General features: G+C 36.2%; 1 protein-coding gene across 2 annotated transcripts in view; it reads left to right on the top strand.

The window, feature by feature from the left end:
* The window catches only part of invs (inversin), a 60175-nt gene that overhangs the window by 518 nt on the left and 38116 nt on the right, over positions 1–21541 (top strand). The window contains exons 2-4 of one of the 2 annotated variants that reach the window (XM_007229449.4): positions 1127–1235; positions 16301–16406; positions 17083–17249. In XM_007229449.4, coding sequence (XP_007229511.2) covers positions 1221–1235; positions 16301–16406; positions 17083–17249 — 288 coding nt within the window. In that variant the 5' untranslated portion in view covers positions 1127–1220. The remainder of the gene's footprint in view (positions 1–1126; positions 1236–16300; positions 16407–17082; positions 17250–21541) is intronic. The other variant, XM_007229451.4, reaches the window with a different exon arrangement.

A 21541-nucleotide genomic window follows, 5' to 3' on the forward strand; every position in this document is an offset into this window, starting at 1 on the left:
GCCCCCAAGGTGACTTCACGTAACATAAATAATGAATTATTAAAGTGTGGAAACAAGAACCTAATACGTGGCCACAACTTATTAAGTCTTGGGGCGAGATAATTAAGTCCTGGCGACTAGCGACTTTTATCTCATCACCATGCCTTAACAAGTTGTGGCCATGCATTAGGATCTCGTTCCCACTAAGCCCTAAACCAATTTTTTTTCATTAATACTTTGGTGCAGGGACACTCACAATATGCAAATCAGTCGACTGCTCAACCCATTCAGCTCTCCCTTCCGCCGCGCCCCTAAACCCATTTTAACAAGTTGTGGCCACGCATTAGGATCTCATTCCCACACTTTAAAAAGGCACTAAACCCTAAACCAATTTATGTGTTCCTTTAAAGTAATGAAACATACCAGTCCTGCTTAAAATGTTTACAAACATTTTCTAACCTTTAAAAAATGCTTTTATTGTGGTAATTTCTGCCTCTCCAGCGCCCTCTTAGGTTCTACTGTGCTATAGGCGACAAGACACTCACAATATGCAAATCATTCAATCAATAATACCGGCCCACCCGGTGATGTCCAACCATCTGGGTCTCACCGCTATCAGAGGCAGTACCCCTCCCATTTTTTAGTCTTTTTCAAATTTGAGCTAAGGGTGGAGTCAGCAAAAATCAAGGGGATTAGTGTCCCTTTAAAAGTTGTGGCCACGCATTAGGATCTCGTTCCTACTCTTCAAAGAGGCACTAAACCCTAAACCATATTTTTTTTTCATTAATACTTTAGTACACGGACACTCACAATATGCAAATAAGTCAATCAGTAATATAAAATACGACATACTACATTGTATTGTATTGTTTTATAAGGAGCAAATAATTCCTAGATGATTAGTTGCTGATTACCTGTGCACATTTAAGAAAACATAAAATAGTATAGCATCTTTTGCAAGGAGCTCCAATGTAATTTTGACCCTGAATGCTCTTTTAATGGTCAAGCAGAGCATCACTGTAGTGGGTGACTGTTCATTTGTGAAGGCACATTGCATTCAGTGGGGTGTGGCCTGCAGATTTGGCAGGCTAGTTCAGAGCAGGTGGTTGGTTCTCGGTGTGTGAGTGATCCGCTCTCTCTCCCGCAGGACAGCGACACAGAGCTGCCAGGGGAACCTGCAGCGATTCTTGGCCCAGCGAGGCACTGAGCTGGGCAACATCTGCTGAGGCCACCCCTTTCGCATGGACGTGAACATGGTAAGAGCCAAGGCCTGTCAAGCCCAGTCAGCTGGGGTTTCTGAGGAAATGACGTGCAGACGGTGGTCCTGCGTTTCTACTCCTTAAACAAAATTCCACAACCGACTGTTTCAGCTATATATGTTTCCATTAACTGTAAATAAAGGGTTATTTATACAAATAGGACTGCATGGAAATCCCCTGATGTACCCATGTTTAGCCATGGACCATAACCCAGATAGAGCACTGATATGCCAAAAATTATGGGACAGGAACTAGGTTCATGTGCTATGACTTTTCTCCAGATCTCAAAAAAGCTAAAGAACACCAAAGTTGTGGCCTAACGCTGTGATTCAGTCTTGATTCACTGCCAGAATCACTGTTTACAGAACTGCTTGTTAAAAGCCATTGCACAAGTTTGCCTAGACAATTCAGCATGTTAAAAGTTCTGATTATTGTGTTTAAGAACACTTTATCACCATTGCAAAGCAGTACAGTGAAATTCAACTTCTCCATTAACCCAGCTTCAGCAATGATCACACATACACACATACCCACTGACACACACACACACACACACACACACACAGAAAATTTGGGGTAAGGTACATTTCTAAAGATTCCTTGCTCCTGGGTACCAAGCCTGCCTCCTGATCAAATCAATAACCTTCTGGTACTAGGGATGCACCGTTGTGAGAATTCTGGCCCGATGCCAATATTTATTATTACACATGTACATATATTCTGATGCCAATTTCAATATGCACATATGACTTACAGATAGACTAGACACTTGGTATAACTTTATACCTTGAAAAATAATAGAAATATAAAATGAGTTTTAAAGTAGCGCAGCCAGTGTTGGCCAATTGTAAAAGTGTGGACAGTGTTGCTTGGTCCTTTTTCATTCAATAACTTCAATAGGTTATTCAATAACTGCGCACTGTAAATGATGACAACAGGATGTAAAAAGTTATTTAGTCTGCAGACTATACTGCAGTGTAAAACCAAACCTAACCGGACATTCGGGTGTTCCCCAAATCAGATCTTTATTAAATCTTCAATGATTATTATGCATACGTATTTTGTTGTACTATATACTCTATGTAAAATGATACTTTAAAAAGATTATGTCTGAAAGATGCTCACATGTATTGTGTCTAGAACTGGGCAATATATTGATATTTATTCGTACTGTGAGACATTTTCTTTCAATATGCTTTTAATATCTTTTAAAGACTTTTCATGATATTTGTATTTGTTCAGGTAAAGTTTTCTTCTGTTCATTATATCATAACACATAAGTCAGAAGACTTTCTGCTCATTCGTTAAGTTTATTTTTTTGCAGAGAAAAATGTCAAAGTTCCTGATAGGTACTTTACGTTGGATGCAATAACCAAATTTTCAATGTTATTGTCCCTTATTAGAGCATATTTAGTATGCATTTAGCGCACCAGAGGATTTCTGCACACCCACAGAAATGTCTACAGTTAGAACATAATGTGCAGAGTTGAGTTAATGCACCAGTTTCTTTTTTTTTTCTTGAAAGCCCACTCATTTTCAAGTATAATCACTTAATAATAGTTATAGTGTTCAGAACTAGCAACCGTTACATTTGCAAGCTCTTTACAAAGTCGCCATTCTGCAAAGTGTTGACTACTGGTCTTTATGTTTCGCTTAATATTATTAATGTTGAGTTTTGAGTTTATCCTTGCATAATTTAGTGTACATTTGCTTAATAACAGTGCATGACTGAAGACATTACAAAAACATTTTAACAAAATGAAGCAATTAATGTTGATAATTCTATAACAACTGCACATTTTAGACACTAACTGAATAGTCAGTTCCATTCCACTCACTTACCATCCATACCAACAACAGTAAGTGCCCCCCCCCCAAAAAAAAATAAAAATCTGTTTCATGTAGTAGTGCCACAGCTCTGACTGTGACCCTGACGTTAATATTGGATGAAGTGTGGGCTAAGTGAGTGTTTCTGTGGGAAGCTTAGCTGTCTCCAGGGTTAAACAGGCTGTTAATAATTGATGGGCTGATGATTCCTCTATGCTTGTGTGAGCAGGTTAATAGAATAATACAATAACACACTTGCTGACTGTGTTGATAGAATAATGTGTGAGCATATGTTTGGAAAATAATGTGATTAATATTTGCGTTAGGGGCTATGAATAATGAGTACACACACACACACAGTCCCATCCACACAAAGACACTGCCTAGTTCTGTCGCTATCTTCAGGCCTAGCCGTTGCATATCTGTCTAGATTAGCCCTCTGACCATCTCTCTTCTCTCCCTCATTGATTTTCTGTTTGTTTTTCAATCACATTATTTCCCGTGTGCAGCGCTGCAGCCGGCGGCTAAATGGCCCCTCTCTTTCTAATTGGACGTTTAATTAGATCACAGATTTGGCCCAATTAGGTGCTGTAGGGGGGTGAGGGCCTCGCCCGGGGGGCTGTGGGTTAGCTCTGCATGTGTGTGTTTTTCAGAGCGCGTGCGGACGGAAAGATGGAAGCAAAAAGAGAAATGTATCATTCTAGGCTGGCTCATTACATATGTTGGATGAGGGGGTTTGCCATATTGTTCCCCTTTCCCCCTCTTGACTAGAAGCCCCTAGTGGCCTATCCGAGCAGCCGTCCCATCACTCGGCTGCGGGGGGGATGGTTGTGTTAGCCACAAGTGCAGCCACAGTTCAAATCAATGAGGCTCTACCTGCTTCCTATCACACCCCCCTGTGTTATAGATCAGCCATTGATTCTGCTCCTTCATTGAAAATTGAGGCCCTGTCAATCATGGCGGTTAAACAAATGTTATAACGCACAGAGCTGTCATGTGACTGGATTGGCGGGGTAATTTTAGAACATGTGGTCAATGTGGCCATAAAATGAAATTACACTGGTTTCTAAGACTGTGCCACTAATGATATTTATCTGATTAGTAATGAGCCAACTCAAATCTCAAAGCATTATTACTGTTGTTACAAATAGTTGTTTTTTATCATTCATCTATTACACAAATAACAGAACTGTGTTGCTATAAAGGAGAACTCAAGTGTATAATGGACTTTTGTTGTAGTAAAACATGATTAAATGTACTTACCTTTGTTGAATAGCACACCTCCACGCTCCTACAGCTTTCTGAGATACAATAATTTAAAGGAGTACATTTAAATACATTTAATGGATTACATTTAAAAGAGAACACCAGTGTAAAATTGACTTTTTGTATAGTAAAACATGATAAAAAGTATTTACCTTTGTTGAATAGCACACCTCCACACTCCTACAGCTTTCAGATTCAGTAATTTTGTGCTTTTTGCCCAGGTGCACAAGCAAGTAATTTTACACTAACAAAAGTGATATGACAATGACTTATATTTATTTTATTTTATTTTGTATTCTGGCACACTGTATGTGTCTGTGCAGTGCATCCTTTGAATTTACTAACAAGATATCAATGATCTAGTTGTTTTAGTCAGTGGTGCACTTGTGTTGTCTGTTGCCAAGATAGCAATACACAAGAAATTTGCCTGAACACATTTCATTTCGAGACCACCAGACCCACTGGCATAGATATATTCACAAGCAACATTGCTATTTGATGATAACTTGAAATGCTTATTGTCAAAAATTCATACAGTATAAGATTAGTAGGAAGGTTATAAACTTTTTGTTTACAATGAAAAGAAAGTTTTGGAGCATTTGTGATGGTCTGTTGTGATATTGTATAGGATGTAGATAGATAAAAAGATACTTTATTTATCCTGAATGAAATTTAGGCAAAGTACTTTTATAAGAATCAAATTAGTTAAAATATGCAATACAAATATGTTTTATGAAGCAAACCATTATTATTTATGAATTATACTAGTTTGTGTGATTCTAGGACTGTTTTGTGGAAGAATGTGAACTTTTATATTTATCTCTCACATTAGAGAAGCATCAGTACTGTGACACATTGCCTAGTATGAACGGTATCCCCCATGTATCCTGTATCACCCATGATCTTCTTTAAGATAATGTTACTCAGCCTTACCCACAGCCATTTTCACTTCCTTTAGGGCCTGGTTTTAGTCTCATTTTCAACCTGTATGCTTTACTTAAACCATAAAATGAAAACTGACTTCACAAGCCAAGATATTTCACTTCCTTTGATGCTCTCCATTCTTTTCTTAGCATGGAGTTTCACTGGTATTGTATGACTGAATGATGTTATTATTTAAATGATGAATAAATTTAGGCTTCAGAACGGCTTTACCAGCAGAGCACACTGAGTGTGGGCTCCTGGGTGGTTCAGTTCCCTAAAAGTATTAACTTTTAGGCCACTAAAAGTACTAGCCGGTGTTTAGAAAATGACAAAATAGAAAAATATCAAGTGTCTCAAAAGTTTATTTTATATTTCTATTATCATCAGATATATCCACTCTGTTTCTTTGAGTATTTTTAGTTTAAATAATGGTTAAAAAAATCTAATTCAGACTAAATCTGCACTTCCCCAGATCCAGAGATTCCTGTTGCTTCTTTAATTTTGTTTTGAATCCATCAGGCTAATGTTAGTAATAAACACCAGAATTTAATAGCCATACAAATCCTTTCTATAAATACATTCTCACATACTTCCTCTCAACCCTCTGAAACCACTTCCAGCTCTTCATTAAGGTGGCACTGAATTGTCCATGTGGTTTCAGGCACAGTATGACTATTAAAATGAACAGAACTTCCCTCTGTAGCTAAAATCAGGGACCTCCAGATGTTGTGCAAATTTCTGAATCTTTCATAGACTCTGACTTCTGCCCTCTGCCTGAACTTACGTCTCACATATATATGGACTCCAGGTTTTGCTATTTCTGTTGTTTTAATGTATAAACATGATGCTTAAAAGACATGTGTAGGTAGAACTGGGTGATATGGTAAAAATAGTAGAGAAATAGTAAAGAAAATGTCACAATACACAACATTTAACATCATGGGCCCTATTTTAGCGATCCATAGAGGAGGCATCAACCCCGCACCATGCATTTTAAATTAGGAAGCGTCAGTGTATCTTTGCTATCGTAACGACAGGAAAAGTATAACTTGTGCAGCTAGAAATGTGCAAAGAGCAATTACTAACTCTCTTAATTAATAACATGTCTTTTAGGCAAAACATGAAATAAACCATTTAGCATGTCACTTGCTATTCCCTTTAAGAGGCAGGTGATCTCTGACCTGGCGGATTGTTATTTTGAAGCCGCAGCGCTTCTGCGCTTTTTAGCAGAAGAAACTGACCTGATTTGACCTGATCTGTTTATTGTGGATGTAAAAGTTGGGTTTGTGCACTGCTGGTTATTCTTGTGTGTGTATGTGTGTGAGCTGGGGACTGTTGTCCAGGTTGTATTCAGTCACTGGCGCACCTGTGTTTTCTGTTGCCAAAATAGCAATACACCAGAAATCTACCTCATTTTGACCACCGCTCCCATTATCATAGATATATTCCTAAACCCTGTCACTATTTAAACAATGCAGGTGCAAGGTGTGAATATTGACAAATATTGAAAAATTTAGGGCTCCTGGTTTGGTAAACCATAGTTTAATGATGGTAAATCAGGTGAGAGAAATCTGAAACCCAGATTTATTCTTCAGTCTAGCTCACAAGATCTCAACTACTTTCTTCAAGATGAGAAATGCGTATTTCTTTTTATTGTATGTATATTTTTCTGTATGTGTTTTAATATGATTTGCACTTTTAACAGACAAAACTTTAAATTATTGTTGAGACACATGCTTTTAAATAATGTGATTAGGTGCTTAAAATCTCATGTAATACAGTATGTGCATAATATTCTGTAATATCAAATAACTTGTATGCCCCTGTCCTGTGTTGTACAGCACTGGAGGAAAGTGAGAATAAGACGTTGTCTCTGTGGTGATATTAACTAAGGAACAAGGCTTGTGTGCCACTGGAGAGCCCCAGAGGTTCCACAGAGCACACACAAGGGATGCACAACCACATGCACAAACATATGTCTTACAGAGACAAACATATGAGGATTTCACGCCCCTGGATTCATCTGGCCTCCTCACCTGGAAGTGCTAATGTCTCAGCTGAGATTCCACTAGAATTAACACAGACAATGTAGCTGCATGTGTAAAACGTGTGTAAAATGCAATAGTGTAAATATTGACTTTATATTTTATTATTATACTTTATATCAGTTTAACATGTGAGTTCTGCAACCTATTATACAGAACGTAATTTAAAACAATGTACTGTGCAGTTATATGTGGAATTGTTTTTTATATTATAGGAAAAGAGCAATGATGATACTAGATGTATTTAGATTAACCGCGTTTAGCTTTCTCATTCGTCCTGATTGACAGCTCTGGAGTGGTCTAATTGCATTACTCTACCCAGAAGAGGCCACACCTCTTTTACCTGGGGGGCTTATTTGTCACCGTGCATTATGGGTGCCTGGCTAATGAGGCGCACGGCGAGCGTGTCGCTCAGAATCGGTGTCTCAGTGGATGGGTTCCTCCAGGGAGGGAGCTTTAATGATTGGTCCTTTGAGTTGGAAGTGGAAGCTCATTGGTTAGACAGTGTTTCTCGTGTGATTAGATGTTAGTGTGGGTGTAAGGTTGCTGTCCCTCGGTTAGACACAGAAAACTGCTAAATTTACTCTGCCAAAGGTGCCAGTCTGTGAACACACAGATACTAGATATATAGACAAGTTACATGTGTATTTATAAATGTAAAAATTTTAATAATTGCAATAATGTAAAACCCTGTATCTCCAAATTTACCTTCTTAACTTCATATGCAGCATAAAAAGAGTGTAAAAAGATTATGTTCTAAGTAATTTCAGAGTATTTCTATTGATTCATACATATTTAACAAACAAACAAAAAAGAGAAATACATTTTTTTTGTAAAGCAAAAGTGATATGCTCTAAACGTACAGTGGTATGGAAATTACATTAATTTTTATTTGATCCTGCTTTTGCAGAAATAACAGCCTCTAAACACTTCCTATAGCTTCCTATGAGAGCCTGGCTTCCAGTGGAAGGTATTTAGGGTCATTCTTCTTAACAAAACAGAAAGGAAAATAATAAAAAAATGAGCTGGAGTGCCCAGACTTTTTAATAATTTTTTTTAGTTATTTTTAATTATTTAAAATGGGCAGTCCTCCACTGAGGCACATTTGAAAGTGAACTGACAAATAAACTTTGTCCAAAATGATAAAATGATAAAAATAATATCTTATGGGACATCCATTGAGAGGATAAGAAGATTTTTTTTTCTCTTTATCTGTAAAGTTGAATCTTTATCCTGTTATAGAATATAGTCATATTCTTTTCAGCTTTAAACTTTTTAATAAATTGTAAGAGGTCACATCCAGAATTTTCTCATCTTTTGTATAATTTAGTCACCCCTCAACCTGTTCCATAAGTCAAGTGAGCAGCAGTCCTAAAGCATAATTGATCCAAACTCATTTTTTTACAGTTTACTAAAATGCACTTCTCTTTTTATGCATACTGTATGTTTCTGTGCTGATTGTGACTCCTGGTTTCTCAAAATGTTTTGTTGCATACTTGTTTAGTTCTTTGACAAAGTCTTATTAATCTGCCGCTAATTATTTGCTTGTATAAGCAGTACTGCGCAGTAGAATAATACACCGCCCTATTGTTCTTTTTTTTATTTTTTTTTACAGTCTTTACTTCCACAATTCCCCTGAACTGCCTTTGCTTAATTATAGTCGGCACTGTACAAATAGCTAGCGTTCTTCTAGCTCTTCTCTGCATTGGGGTCAAAAGTATTTCTGTTTTAAGATCTTTTAGATTGGTTGCTGTGAACATGAGTGTGGAGCCCCCTACATTGAATGTGGATGTAATTGGCTAGAATTGTCTGTGTGAACAATAAAGAAGACACTGTCGGTCACAATCATTATCACCTACTGCGCTGTCCACTGTGGGTGGTAATGCCTTAAATGCCTTATTGGTTGGAGATCATAAATAAGCTATCAGACATTATAGGACTTGTCATCCCTCTCTGTCCTATTTTAGCCCCTCTTAATGACTTTTCTTCATTTACAGCACCCAATCATCTTAAACCGTTTATTTTAATATCAATAACTATTGCTAAAAAAGTAATACTGTTGAACTGGAAAGACAGAACTCAAACTTCAATTAAACATTGGCTTAATCTCCTTACAGATCATTTCAGCTTAAAGAGACTTACAGCAAATCTTGAAGAAAATATGACATTATTTGAGGAAGCCTGGTCAGTGACAAAAAAGCCACTGTGGGTGGTAATGCCTTATATGATGTTTTACCACGTTCCACAAATGGCAATGTGGATCTAGAAATGTTAAAAAGCTGCAGAAATTAAGTAGCCCATCCATCTGGTACCCACCATCAGGCCTTGCTCCAACTCTAATAATAATTTACATCCCCTTGCAGTGAGCTCACTGGTTAGTGTTCGAACTCATTCACAAGATAACTCCACATAACCAATTCAGGTGTTATTCAGTGTTCTCTCCTGAGATAACACTTCATGAATAATGTACAGTACATACTGCTATCCCATGACTTTTGACTTATCAGTTTATAACAATAGTATTTTTTTAGTTTGTGCGTTTTTCTTCTTAAGTCTTTAAATAAAACACACACACACTTACACACATGCACAAAAAAACGCCACACACAGTCCTCTCCACTCAACTTCTGACCCTGTGGTGCTTCTTCATTATTCTCTCTCGCTCCCTCTTTAAATCCTGACTCAGCTGGTTGATCCTTAAGATGCTGGTGGGGAGTCACTTGGCAGGACCAGACAGCCTGGATGGTTGCCACACACACACACACACACACACACACACACACACACATACACACACTGTGCCTCCTTTTGTCTGCAGATTATGTGAATGCGTAATGTAATCCAGAGTGTCTACAGAAAAGTGTGTGTCTGTGTGTGTCTCTGTGTGTGATTGTGTGTGTGTCTCTGTGTGTGATTGTGTGTGAGCGCCTGTGTTTGTGCATGTGTGTCTCTGTGTGTATTCTTGTATGTGTGTGTAATTGTGTGTGTGTGCTTGTTTGTGCACATCTGTGTGTGAGTTTAGTACTTTTTAATGAATAAATTCAGCATAAATTAAGCTTAATTAAGCACCTTTATAAGGATTCAGAGAAAGATTATTTAAGTTGGGTTTAGTACTTTTCCAACTAATCAAATTCAGGTTCAGGTTCAAGGTTTAGGTTCAGTAAGTGTGTTTCTGTGTGTTTCTGTGTGTTTCTGTGTGTTTCTGTGTGTTTCTGTGTGTTTCTGTGTGTCTCTGTGTGTGTTTGTGTCTGTGTGTCTCTGTTTGTGTCTCTGTTTGTGTCTCTGTGTGTCTCTGTGTGTCTCTGTTTGTCTCTGTGTGTCTCTGTGTGTCTCTGTGTGTCTCTGTGTGTCTAAAGTTTTTGATCAGACTTCTAAAACAAAGATTTTTGTTTGACTGAAAGAAAAGAAAGGGAATGAGTTGTGTGTATTTTTAAACTGATAATAATGTCATTTACCGTGTTTACATGTTATTTCCTGAGAGTTTAGACGAGACGTCCGTGTTGTTACCCAATTGTGAAGCTAAATGGTGAAAATTGGCTGATTATTTACAAAGAAGTCGTAACATTTATGTTCAAGACAGATTGCAAGTGTGTACTGCCAAGCTTTTCAGTTATTTGTGTGTGTGTGTGTGTTGCAGCCTGGAGGAAATTGGGAAAAGCTTGTGGTCGATATGAGCGAAGCCTCCATAAAAAGCTTCTGTCACGGAAAATCACTTCCCACGCGATCGCAGGCGCACACGCTAACACACACGAGCGAACACACACACACACACAAACACACTCCCTCTAAAGCACACTCAGACACACTCACCTCTCTCTCAGAGGCATCCCCCCGCTGTCTTTTTTCCACGCCATGATTCCAAAAGCCCAGAGCGTGTTTGTAAGTGTGTGTGTGTGTGTGTGTGCCTGTGATGTCTTATTTCCTCTGTGAAAGAATCCAGAGTCACATAAAGCTGAATTATAGCGTATCAGACATAATTTAAAAGCTTTAATCAGACAGCACACATTTGCACACACAAGCATACACACACACACACAGTACAGTACACACACACAACACACACTCACACATGCTACTGAAGTAGCTGTAACTCTGCAGACTTTTACGAGTCGGCATTAACTACAGTAACTAACCCCAATTACCCCCTCATGGGGAGCGTGAAAATGGTGTGGCTAATTAGTTTAGTGTGTGTTGCACAAAACGAGGGAACACTTGAGCGAGAAAATGTAAAGTAAATGAGCTTATCCAAACTTTTAGATAAGCGTAATAATATAGATATTTAAGTTGTGTTTAATAATATCTCTATAATGAGTCTGATTCAGGATTGTTTAATTTGGGTTCATTATCCAATTTATAACACTTTAAGTTGAGTTCAGTACTTTTCCAATGAATAAGATTCAAGATTATTCATGTTTGGTTTAGTACACTCATAATGAGTTCAATTTAGGATTGATAAAATTGTTTTTAGCACTTTATTAATGAATGTTCAGTTGAAAAGGTTCAGTTGAATTCAGTACTTTTCCAATGAATAAGATTCAAGATTATTCATGTTTGGTTTAGTACACTCATAATGAGTTCAATTTAGGATTGATAAAATTGTTTTTAGCACTTTATTAATGAATGTTCAGTTGAAAAGGTTCAGTTGAATTCAGTACTTTTGTAATGAGTCAGATGCATTATATTTGAAACAGAGTTCAGTACTTTTCCATTTAATCCAAATTAGGATCATTTAAGTTCTGTTCTGTGACTTTTCTGATGAATCAGTCTCAGGTCATTTTAAATTTGGGTTCATCAATATGAGCAGTATATTATAATGTAAGTTTGTTTAAAAACTTTCTTATTGGACACAGTTTAGGATAATCAAAGTCAGGTTCAGAACTTTTCTTTTTAGTCATATTAATTTTTAATTGGGTTTAATACCTTTGCAATTAATACAATTCTGAATCATAAAAGTCAGATTTGTACTTTTCCTAATGAGTCACATTTCAATATCATGTAAACTAAGTCTAGAAATAAGTTTAATACTTTAAATTGAGTTCAGTACTTTTTTAACCCTTTCAGACCTGAACTATCTCCAGTGATGGGGGAAAAATGTAAGACTGCTGTTTTCTGTCTGTAATGCACAGAAACATCTCTAATATTCAACTGTAAAATATATAGCAAAAAAAATCAATTAATTGAACTATTTAATTGTGTTTTTTTATTTCCATTGTATGGGAAGGCTGTGTGTAATATTTTATATTGACCTTTTTATTTCACAAACCTTTCCTAAACAGTAAAAAGAATCATAAACATGAATAAAAAGTGTTCCAAATCACATTAATTAAATGAGTAAAAATAGCTGTAAAATTAGCTGTTACGCCCTCAATGGCTCTAGTACTGTTACTGTTTTTCCAGTGGTTTTGCAGTGGATGGGACCAAGCTAAGCTAACTACTGTTTCATTGGTTTATAAACTTGTTCATTTGCTGGTTTATGTTCTATTCTGATGAGGAACAGCTCTTAAATAGTCTTATGTGAAAACAAATCATTTAATAATAAATAATGTAATGCTTGCAGGGTCTGAAAGGGGTAATTAATAAATGAAGCATACATTAACATTTGTTAAGCACTTTTTTAATGATTCAGATAAAGATTATTAAATTTGGCGTCAGTACTTTTCTCACTATTTAAATTCAGGTTCAGGGTTAAAGTTTAGGTTAAATAATACATTTCTAATCAATGAAATTCAATGTAGGTAAAGTTTCCTAATGAATTGTTTGCATTGCTTTCCTAATTAGCCTCTTTCAAACAGTTAAGCTGGCTTTCTAATAAATGTAGTATATGTTGGGTTTAATTTAGTTTATATTTATCTACAGTTCATTTTTAGGGTCAGTACATTCCTAATGAATCCAGGTGAACATTGGGTTGAAGCACTGCTCAGTAACATAGTGTAGTCCCAGTTAATGACAGGCTAATTGACCAGTCACCTCATCTTAAGGTTGAGCTTTGGGTCGTGACCCTCGTGTAGGCCGTGTGTTTAAGTGTCTTGCTGGCAGTGTTGAGAGGAGATGGATATGAGAAGCTGCAGCAGAGTGCTCCTGGCCCGGGATCCCTCCACACTGCCTCTCACACTGAGATCCAACCAGAATCAGCAGCAGATTTCCTCTCACTGCAGAGCTAACAGGTCTGCGCCAATCTGTGTGTACACTCCCAGTACTTCTACCCTGAGAGTGTATAGAGAGAGAGAGAGAGAGAGTGCAATGTGATTGATTTTTTGTAATGTTCTTTTATTATTAATAAGTGTGAATAACAAATGAAGCGGGTGTGCCCCGTATGGGGATCCACCCCCTACCTGCTGCCACTTCCTGCCTGAGGATACAAGTGTGTGTGAGTGTGTGTGTGTGTCCTTTGTGTTCTCTATTAATACCCATGTCCAAAAAAACTGCATTATCATAGTCATAAAACTCTGTAAAAAGCTGTAGAGTTTGTCTTTATAGTGGAAACAGTAAAATCTGATGTTAATTACTGGTGGTGTGTGTGTAGAGTAGGTGTAGGTGCAGACAAAAACAGTGCTAACCTTCAATAAACTCAATGACCCTGACTTTGTAAAAGTGCTTTAGGTCACTAAGTTTAGGGGATTTTCACGCCTACCTTGGGTTGCATCAGACTGTCTGTTTTTTTCCCAAAAAAATTAAAAATGCCTTTATAACCTTTCCCAGACAGATAGATCTCAATTACTTTTTCCCCCTCATTTGTTCCTGAAAGTCTTTGCATATTGGCTTTATGTCTAGCTTTTGAGTAGCTTTTATGTTTACTGTCTGAAACAATTAAAAGTGACAAACATGCAAAAAAAAATAAGAAATAATGAAAGGGGCCAAAACCTTTTTTTACACCTCTGTATATTGTTTGGTCCAGACTTTTCTTATGGGATTTTCACATCTACCTTGGGTTGGATCAGATTTCTTTCTGTTTTTGTTTTTTTTTAGTTGTCTGAACCAGAATAGCAAGTATGAACCACTGCCAAGACCAAATGGACAATTTTTGATATTTGTATACATTTAATGCAGTCTGTCATGGATTCACACTGCAGTTTAGTGAGCACACTAAATAGCTTTTTTTCTGTCCTGTTATCATCTGATCATCTGTCTCCCTATACTTCACACTGATTGGTTTGTTAAATTAGTCTTTCCAGGCCTGGTACTGATTTCCTCCTCCAACTCCCTGCAAGTGCATAAGCAGATTACCCTCAAATTATCTTTATTTCTGTATAGAAAAAAGGTTAATCTACAGATACAGTACTGCTGCATACCATGTGCATGCAAAACAAAGAGTCTTTTTTTATATATTTTTTCTTGTTTAATAGGTGACAGTAGCCTGACTCATCTTCTTGTAAAAAAGTGCAAACCCTGACGACCTCTTTTGGTCGGACAAAACTTTGGTATTTGGTCAAGCCTGTAATTGTGGACTAGACTGAAAAGTCATAAAGTCTGGACCAAACAACATACAGTGGTGTAAAGAAGCATTTGCCCCTTCATGATTTCTTTTTTTTTTTTTGCATGTCTATCACTCTTAAATGTTTCAGATCATCACATAGATTTAAATATTAGTCAAAGACAACACAAGTTAACACAAAATGCAGTTTTTAAATAAAGGTTTTCATTATTAAGTGACAAAAAATCCAAACCTACATGGCCCTGTGTGAAAAAGTTTTTGCTCTCATAACTTAACTGTGGTTTAATTTCTCTAGCCATGCCCAGGCCTGATTACTGCCACAGCTGTTCTCAATCAAGAAATCACTTCAAATAGGACATGTCTGACAAAGCAAAGTCCACCAAAAGATGCTTAAAGGCTAGACATTGTGCCAGAACCAAAAAAAAAAATACAAACTAATGAGAAAGAAAGTAATCAAGATCTATCAGTCTGGAAAAGGTTTTAAAGCCATTTCTTAAGTACTGAGACTCCAGCGAACCACAGAGATCTTCCCAGGTGTGGCCGACCGACCAAGATGACCCCAAGAGTGCAGTAGCGACTCATCCAAGAGGTCACAAAAGATCCCACATCAACATCCAAGGAACTGCAGGCCTCACTTGTCTCAGTTAAGGTCATGAATGTTCATGACTCTACCATCAGAAAGACAATGGGCAAAAATGGTCAAGTTGAAAATCACTGCAGATCAAAAAGAACATTTAAAACTCATCTCATTTAAACTTTTATTTTACCAGGCAAATCATTAAGAACAACTTCTTATTTACAGTGGCAGCCTGGCAAGGTGATCCCCAAGACTTCTGTGAAAATACTCTGTAGACTGATCAGATAAACGATTAACAGTTTGTGTAAGGTGTTTGTCCTATTACATCTGGCGTAAAAGTAACACCGCATTTGAGAAAAAGAACATCATACCTACAGTAAAACATAGTGGTGGTAGTGTGATGGTCTGGGGCTGTTTGGTGCTTCAGGAGGCCTTTAACAAATGGAACCATGAATTCCACTGTATGGCCATCTATTTGTGACCTCAAGCTGAAATGAACTTGGGTTCTGCAGCTGGAAAATGATCCAAAACACACCAGCAAGTCCACCTCTTAATGGCAGAAGAAAAACAAAGTTAAGGCTTTGGAAAAGCCTACACAAAGTCCTGACCTGAATTCTGTTGAGTTGCTGTGACATGTTCCTTCTGGAAAACCCTCCAATGTGGCAAAAAGGACTCATTGCAAGTTATCGCAAACGTTTGACTGCAGTTGTTGCTGCTGGGTGGCCCAGTTATTAAATAAAATATATTTTTCACACAGGGATATTATATAATATTTATATTTGTTTGATGATCTGAAACATTTAAGAGACAGACAGGCAAAATAAAAGAAACATAAGAAATAATGAAGGGGTAAACACTTTTCACACCACTATATGTGTAAAAAGCACCCTCAATCTGGATCAACTGAAACATGGTACGCTTTGTTTGGAACTGGTGTTGCCCATTTAAAACAATTAAAAACATGTTTTGTTTGTCTGTGTTTGTGTTGAAGGCGACGCAGCTGTCCCTGAGCTCATCTGGAACTACCACTTTAAGCTCTCAGGTGCACGCAGCTGCCGTGAACGGAGATAGGAGCTCCTTACAGAGACTGATCACAGGTACTCACATATACACCCAAACACCATGGAGACACACATCATTGATACATCCTTATAAGTGTGTAAAAATGCATTGGTAGGTTATAACTGCATTTTTCATTTTTGAATGTATAATAGTACATATAAATGTCTGAACTAACCTAAACATTTGTTTAATTCCCAGTATAAACAGATATACAGCTCTGGAAAATGTTTCTGAATCAGTTTCTCTGATTTTGCTATTTATTTTTTTAAAGAGTTTTAAGAGTTCAGAAATCAATATTTGGTGGATTAACGCTGGTTTTTAATCATCTTGGCATGTTCTCCTCCATCAGTCTTACACACTGCTTTTGAATAACTTTATGCCACTCCTGGTGCAAGGTTTTCAATTTGGTAAAATCAAAGAAACTCATATTTTTTTAGTTGTCTCTTGTTTTTTTCCAGTGATATATGTTTATAATTAAAAATATATAATATTTAATATTTAGTTTTTGTCTATTGGGTTTAAAAAAATTATGGATAATTTAACATTAGAATTGTGATGAAAATTTTAGAGTTTTAATTAATCAAATCAAATTTCTTAAAGAATCAAAATAAATAGATTTCATGGGTGCACATAGATCAATTCGATTAGTTTTGTGAACGCACAGTTTACCTATGTATGCGTAAATGTGTGTGTGTGTGTGTGTGTGTGCAGCAGAGCCGTGTCTGAGGGACAGTGAGGATCAGTTTGGGAGGACTCCTCTGATGTACTGTGTGCTGGCTGACCGCTTGGACTGTGCCGAGACGTTACTGAAGGCGGGAGCTTCTGTCAACAAAGCTGACCACAGCAAGAGGACAGCCCTGCACCTCGCTGCTCAGAAGGTAACACACACACACACACACACGCACAGCAGGAAAACACACTGCCTATCCTCAACATCCGGTCTTCTCCAGACTTCAACACATGCTGATTATGATTTTTTTTTGTACTTTTTACACATTTTTAATTAGTCCAATTCAAATTAAATTAAATTTAATTTGGGATTATTTTATTTAGATTAAGTCTATTAATCTATAGTTCGGTTTAGCACTTTCCTAATAAATCAGATATAATGAAAAAAACAAAGTCAAGTTAGGTTCCAGATTCAGATTCATGACCAGATGGGCTCCTCCCTTTTGCTACATTTCAACCTATTTCTCTTTAGTAATCATTTAATAGTCTGATTATTTCAATTTAAAATGGTGTATTTGATTATTTTTTAATCATTCCAATTTATGATTTACTACAATTAAGTTTAAAAATAAGACACACAAAATCAAGGAGACACACTTTTTAAATCTTAATTATCCAGCCTTTCCTGGGCTTGCATACCTTTAATTCAGTAATATTTTATAAACCTAATTAAGATGAATCAAGGACTATAATGAAATCTGCACTTCTGTGTAGACACTTTTAAATTTGGTATAAATAAATGTTTAAATGGTTCAGTACCTTGAGAACATTAATGATTATATGTACCTAGTTATTAACTAGTGTTAATAGTAAAACAATGTTTAATTAATGCTATTTAGAACAATTAATATATTTCAATTAATGCAGAAGTGCACTCTTTCTGAGTGAATCTGCATTCATCCAGCTGGTCAGCACCAAACTGAGAATTTTTGCATGTATCTTTGACTAATATAGAATGATATTGAGCAGTATTGACTGAAATGTCATTAAAATTTGTGAAACGACTCATCACACACCGTTCCATTGAGCACATTTTACAGAGGAAACAGTAATGAACAGATGAGGAAGCACATTAAACCCAACTAACTTTATCGTAAATAATAATAATAAAGTATATTAAATTTGAATAAATTATAATAAAGCCTGGGCAGTTAGATATCATCTACAGTTGTATGCAGACATTTGGTCAGCATACAAGTTTAGTCAAATTACACATGTGGTTGATTCATAAGAGGAAATAAATGAAACAGAACCTCTACAAACACATCTTCACATTCACTTTAAGCTATTTTCTATTTGCTACATGCTTAATTTAACATAATGGGAAAAAATGGAATTATGTTATATAATTTTATATGTAGCCATAGTCAGTGTTTTATTTATGCTTGCAAACCTACAGCCTCATAGATCCAATACACAGACTTCAAATCAAATATCAAACCAAACCAGAGGTCTAAAATCCAGCTGAGTATTTATTTATTTATTTTTTTGTTTCCACTCATGTTTCCTTTATAATGCCTTTCTGGCTCACTTTGATTTTGATTACTACGGGGGCAAGCACTTATGGAATTGAGAATTACATGTATTGATTAGCATCAGCTTCCTTAAAAATGGTTAATTTTGGGTTCATCCTTAAAATTCAGTGATTGTATATAAAACCTGGACAACTGCATTTTTTTTTTCAGTGGTAAAAACCATTTAAAAATGGTTCTATATAGCACCAATTAATATTGTACCTGCTATCAAAGATCACAGGTTCAAATTCTATAAGACCAGAGTCAGAAAGTCCAGAATTGTTAAGTTAAAGTTAAGTTAGTTAGTCTACTTTCTTCCATATTTGTATTATTTTTAAATATAAGAGGACCAAGCACGTATTTTTTAACTCATTGAGCTGTGACTCAATCTGGCCCACCAGACGAAGGACACTATTAGTTGTGGGGGCCTACTGCCCCCTAGAGTTAACACTCTTCTACCTCTCTCTCTCTCTCTCTCTCTCTCTCTCTCTCTCTCTCTCTTTCTCTCTTTCTCGGTCTCAGAGAGTTGAGATGAGAGTCAGCTCCCTGCGCTGTTCAGTTTTGGTGTTTCTCGGTGTCAGGTGCGCTACAGGTTGAGCGATAATAAAGATCATAAATAAAACTTATTATATGACATCTGGAGGTGAGGGAGGAGAACAGGAGGAGGATGGGCAGGGGGAGAGAGAGTTAGTGAACAAGTGAGTGAAAGGGTGAGAGAAGAAGGGTGAGATAGAGAGAGAGACATGGGGAAGAGGAGGGGTTGATGGGTACCACTCTGACACTTAGATCAATAAGTGCTGTAGCTTAGGGATTAACACACTAATTGGGCTGAGAATAGAGACCGAGGACCCTGACACACACACACACACACACACACACTCTTCTCTCCGTTGGATGTTTTACATAGCGCTAAGCAGGCCAGTGAGGATACCTGGTCAGAAGGGACGAAACTTACACACTCACTTACAAACACAAACATTCATTACATTCAATGAAGTTCATTTTTTTGGAATGTGTTCATCTCAGGTAACATAGGATTTGCATCATTCAGTAATTACAGCAAAGAAAAAACACACCCACACAATGTGCAACAGTCTAATGCAGACCCCAGATATATGTCTGTGTTAAAAAAAAAGAAAAAAATATATATACATTAAACACAGTATGAATTATTAGAATAAAACTAATATTTATTTTTTAAACTGCACAAATGGTATAATTGAAAAACTAAACAGATGTCCTATTCCAAAAAAAAAGCAACCACAATACATACTAAATATATAAAGTGGTAGGTGTAAAACATCTTTTATTTTTTCCATAAAAAGATTCCCCAGCAATGTTAATGGAATTTTGAATTCAGCATGCAAAATATGTGTTAAATTATTGCGTTAAAATGTTAAGAAAATTTACCTCAGTAAGTTTTAATAGACGTTCCTCCTTGGAAGTTCCTAAATGCATGTTTACAAACCTACTGATACAGAATATATCATTTCAAAATATAAATTATGTCAGAATCCTATAAAAAACAGAGCACTCTGCAGCATTGTTATTTTCTCCCTTGCAGAATTTATTTTTATGTACTTTATTTAATATACAGTATAATACAGCTACAGATGTACACAAGGTAGGCACATTTCATGTGTGCTTATTAATTCACCAAATATAAAAAATAAATAAATATGTGAAAAATGTTCATTTATTTTTTTGCAGAGGAAATCAACTGAATAAGTTATTTGAACAGAACTGTTCACACTTTATACTACAGTATTATAAAATAAAGGCATTTTCACTAGATTCCAATAAATGGGTTTATAATTCATTATATTAATAATAATAAATGTTAATGCAGGTAATAATATAAATTAATATTAATATAAATGTTAATATAAATTATTATTAATATAAATGTTAATACAGAGCAGCATACAGCACAAGTTTCTTTCCCCTAAATCAAGTGGTTTAAAACTTTAAACATTACTTTATTGTACTTTAAACAATACTGCTTTTAAATAATGAAAATATTTGCACTGTTTCTAAGCTCTCCCTTAAGACCCTCAGTGCCTCTGAGAGTCTGATCCGTCTCATCCCATCTGTCAGGAGTGTTTTCTGTTTAAAACACAGAAAAGGTGTTAAAATAGTATAATATCACACGTTTTAGGAGTTGAAATGAGTTGATAATTACATACAATACTTTTAGTTTTTATGGTTAGCCAGAAGGTCCCATGTTTTCCTATCTGAAAAAAAATGTCCATTTATTTGTAAGACTCTAATAAACAAATTGTAAGAAATTGACACTACGTTCTGGAGCAAAGACCAAAAGGAATCATTTACATTTAATGATGGCAGCATTAATATGGAAATGTACATTAAGATCTTAGAGCAACATGGTATTTTTTCACACATTTTTCTTTGTATTTTGTGTCATATTTACGTTTTTCAGATTATCAAACTTTAATATAATAGTAAATGTAAGCACTTTTTAAATAATGATTTCATTATTAAGTAAAAAAAAAAGAATTCTAACCAATCTAGACCTGTGTGAAAAAGTGTTTGCTCCCCCAGGAATTAACTGTGATTAATCACACTTTTAGGAGAGCTGCTATCCACAACCAGGCCTGATTACTACCAGAATACATGTAGAATTAAGAAATCACTTAAATAGAACCTGTCTCACAAAATGAAGCAGATAAAATATCTCAAGAAGCAACACATTATGCCCCGATCTTAGGAAATTCAAAAAACAAACCAAAAAAAAAAAAAGTTAATGATCATCTAATAGTTTAGAAAAAATTACTAAGTCATTTTTAAGGCTTTGGGGCTCCAGCGGACCACAGTTATTATTCACAGCTATTATTCACAAATGGAGAAACATAGAACACTGGTAAACCTGCCTAGGAGTGACCAGCTGATCGAAATTACTCCAAAAG

The sequence above is a fragment of the Astyanax mexicanus genome, chromosome 1 (assembly GCF_023375975.1).
Source record: "Astyanax mexicanus isolate ESR-SI-001 chromosome 1, AstMex3_surface, whole genome shotgun sequence".
Taxonomy (NCBI): domain Eukaryota; kingdom Metazoa; phylum Chordata; class Actinopteri; order Characiformes; family Acestrorhamphidae; genus Astyanax; species Astyanax mexicanus.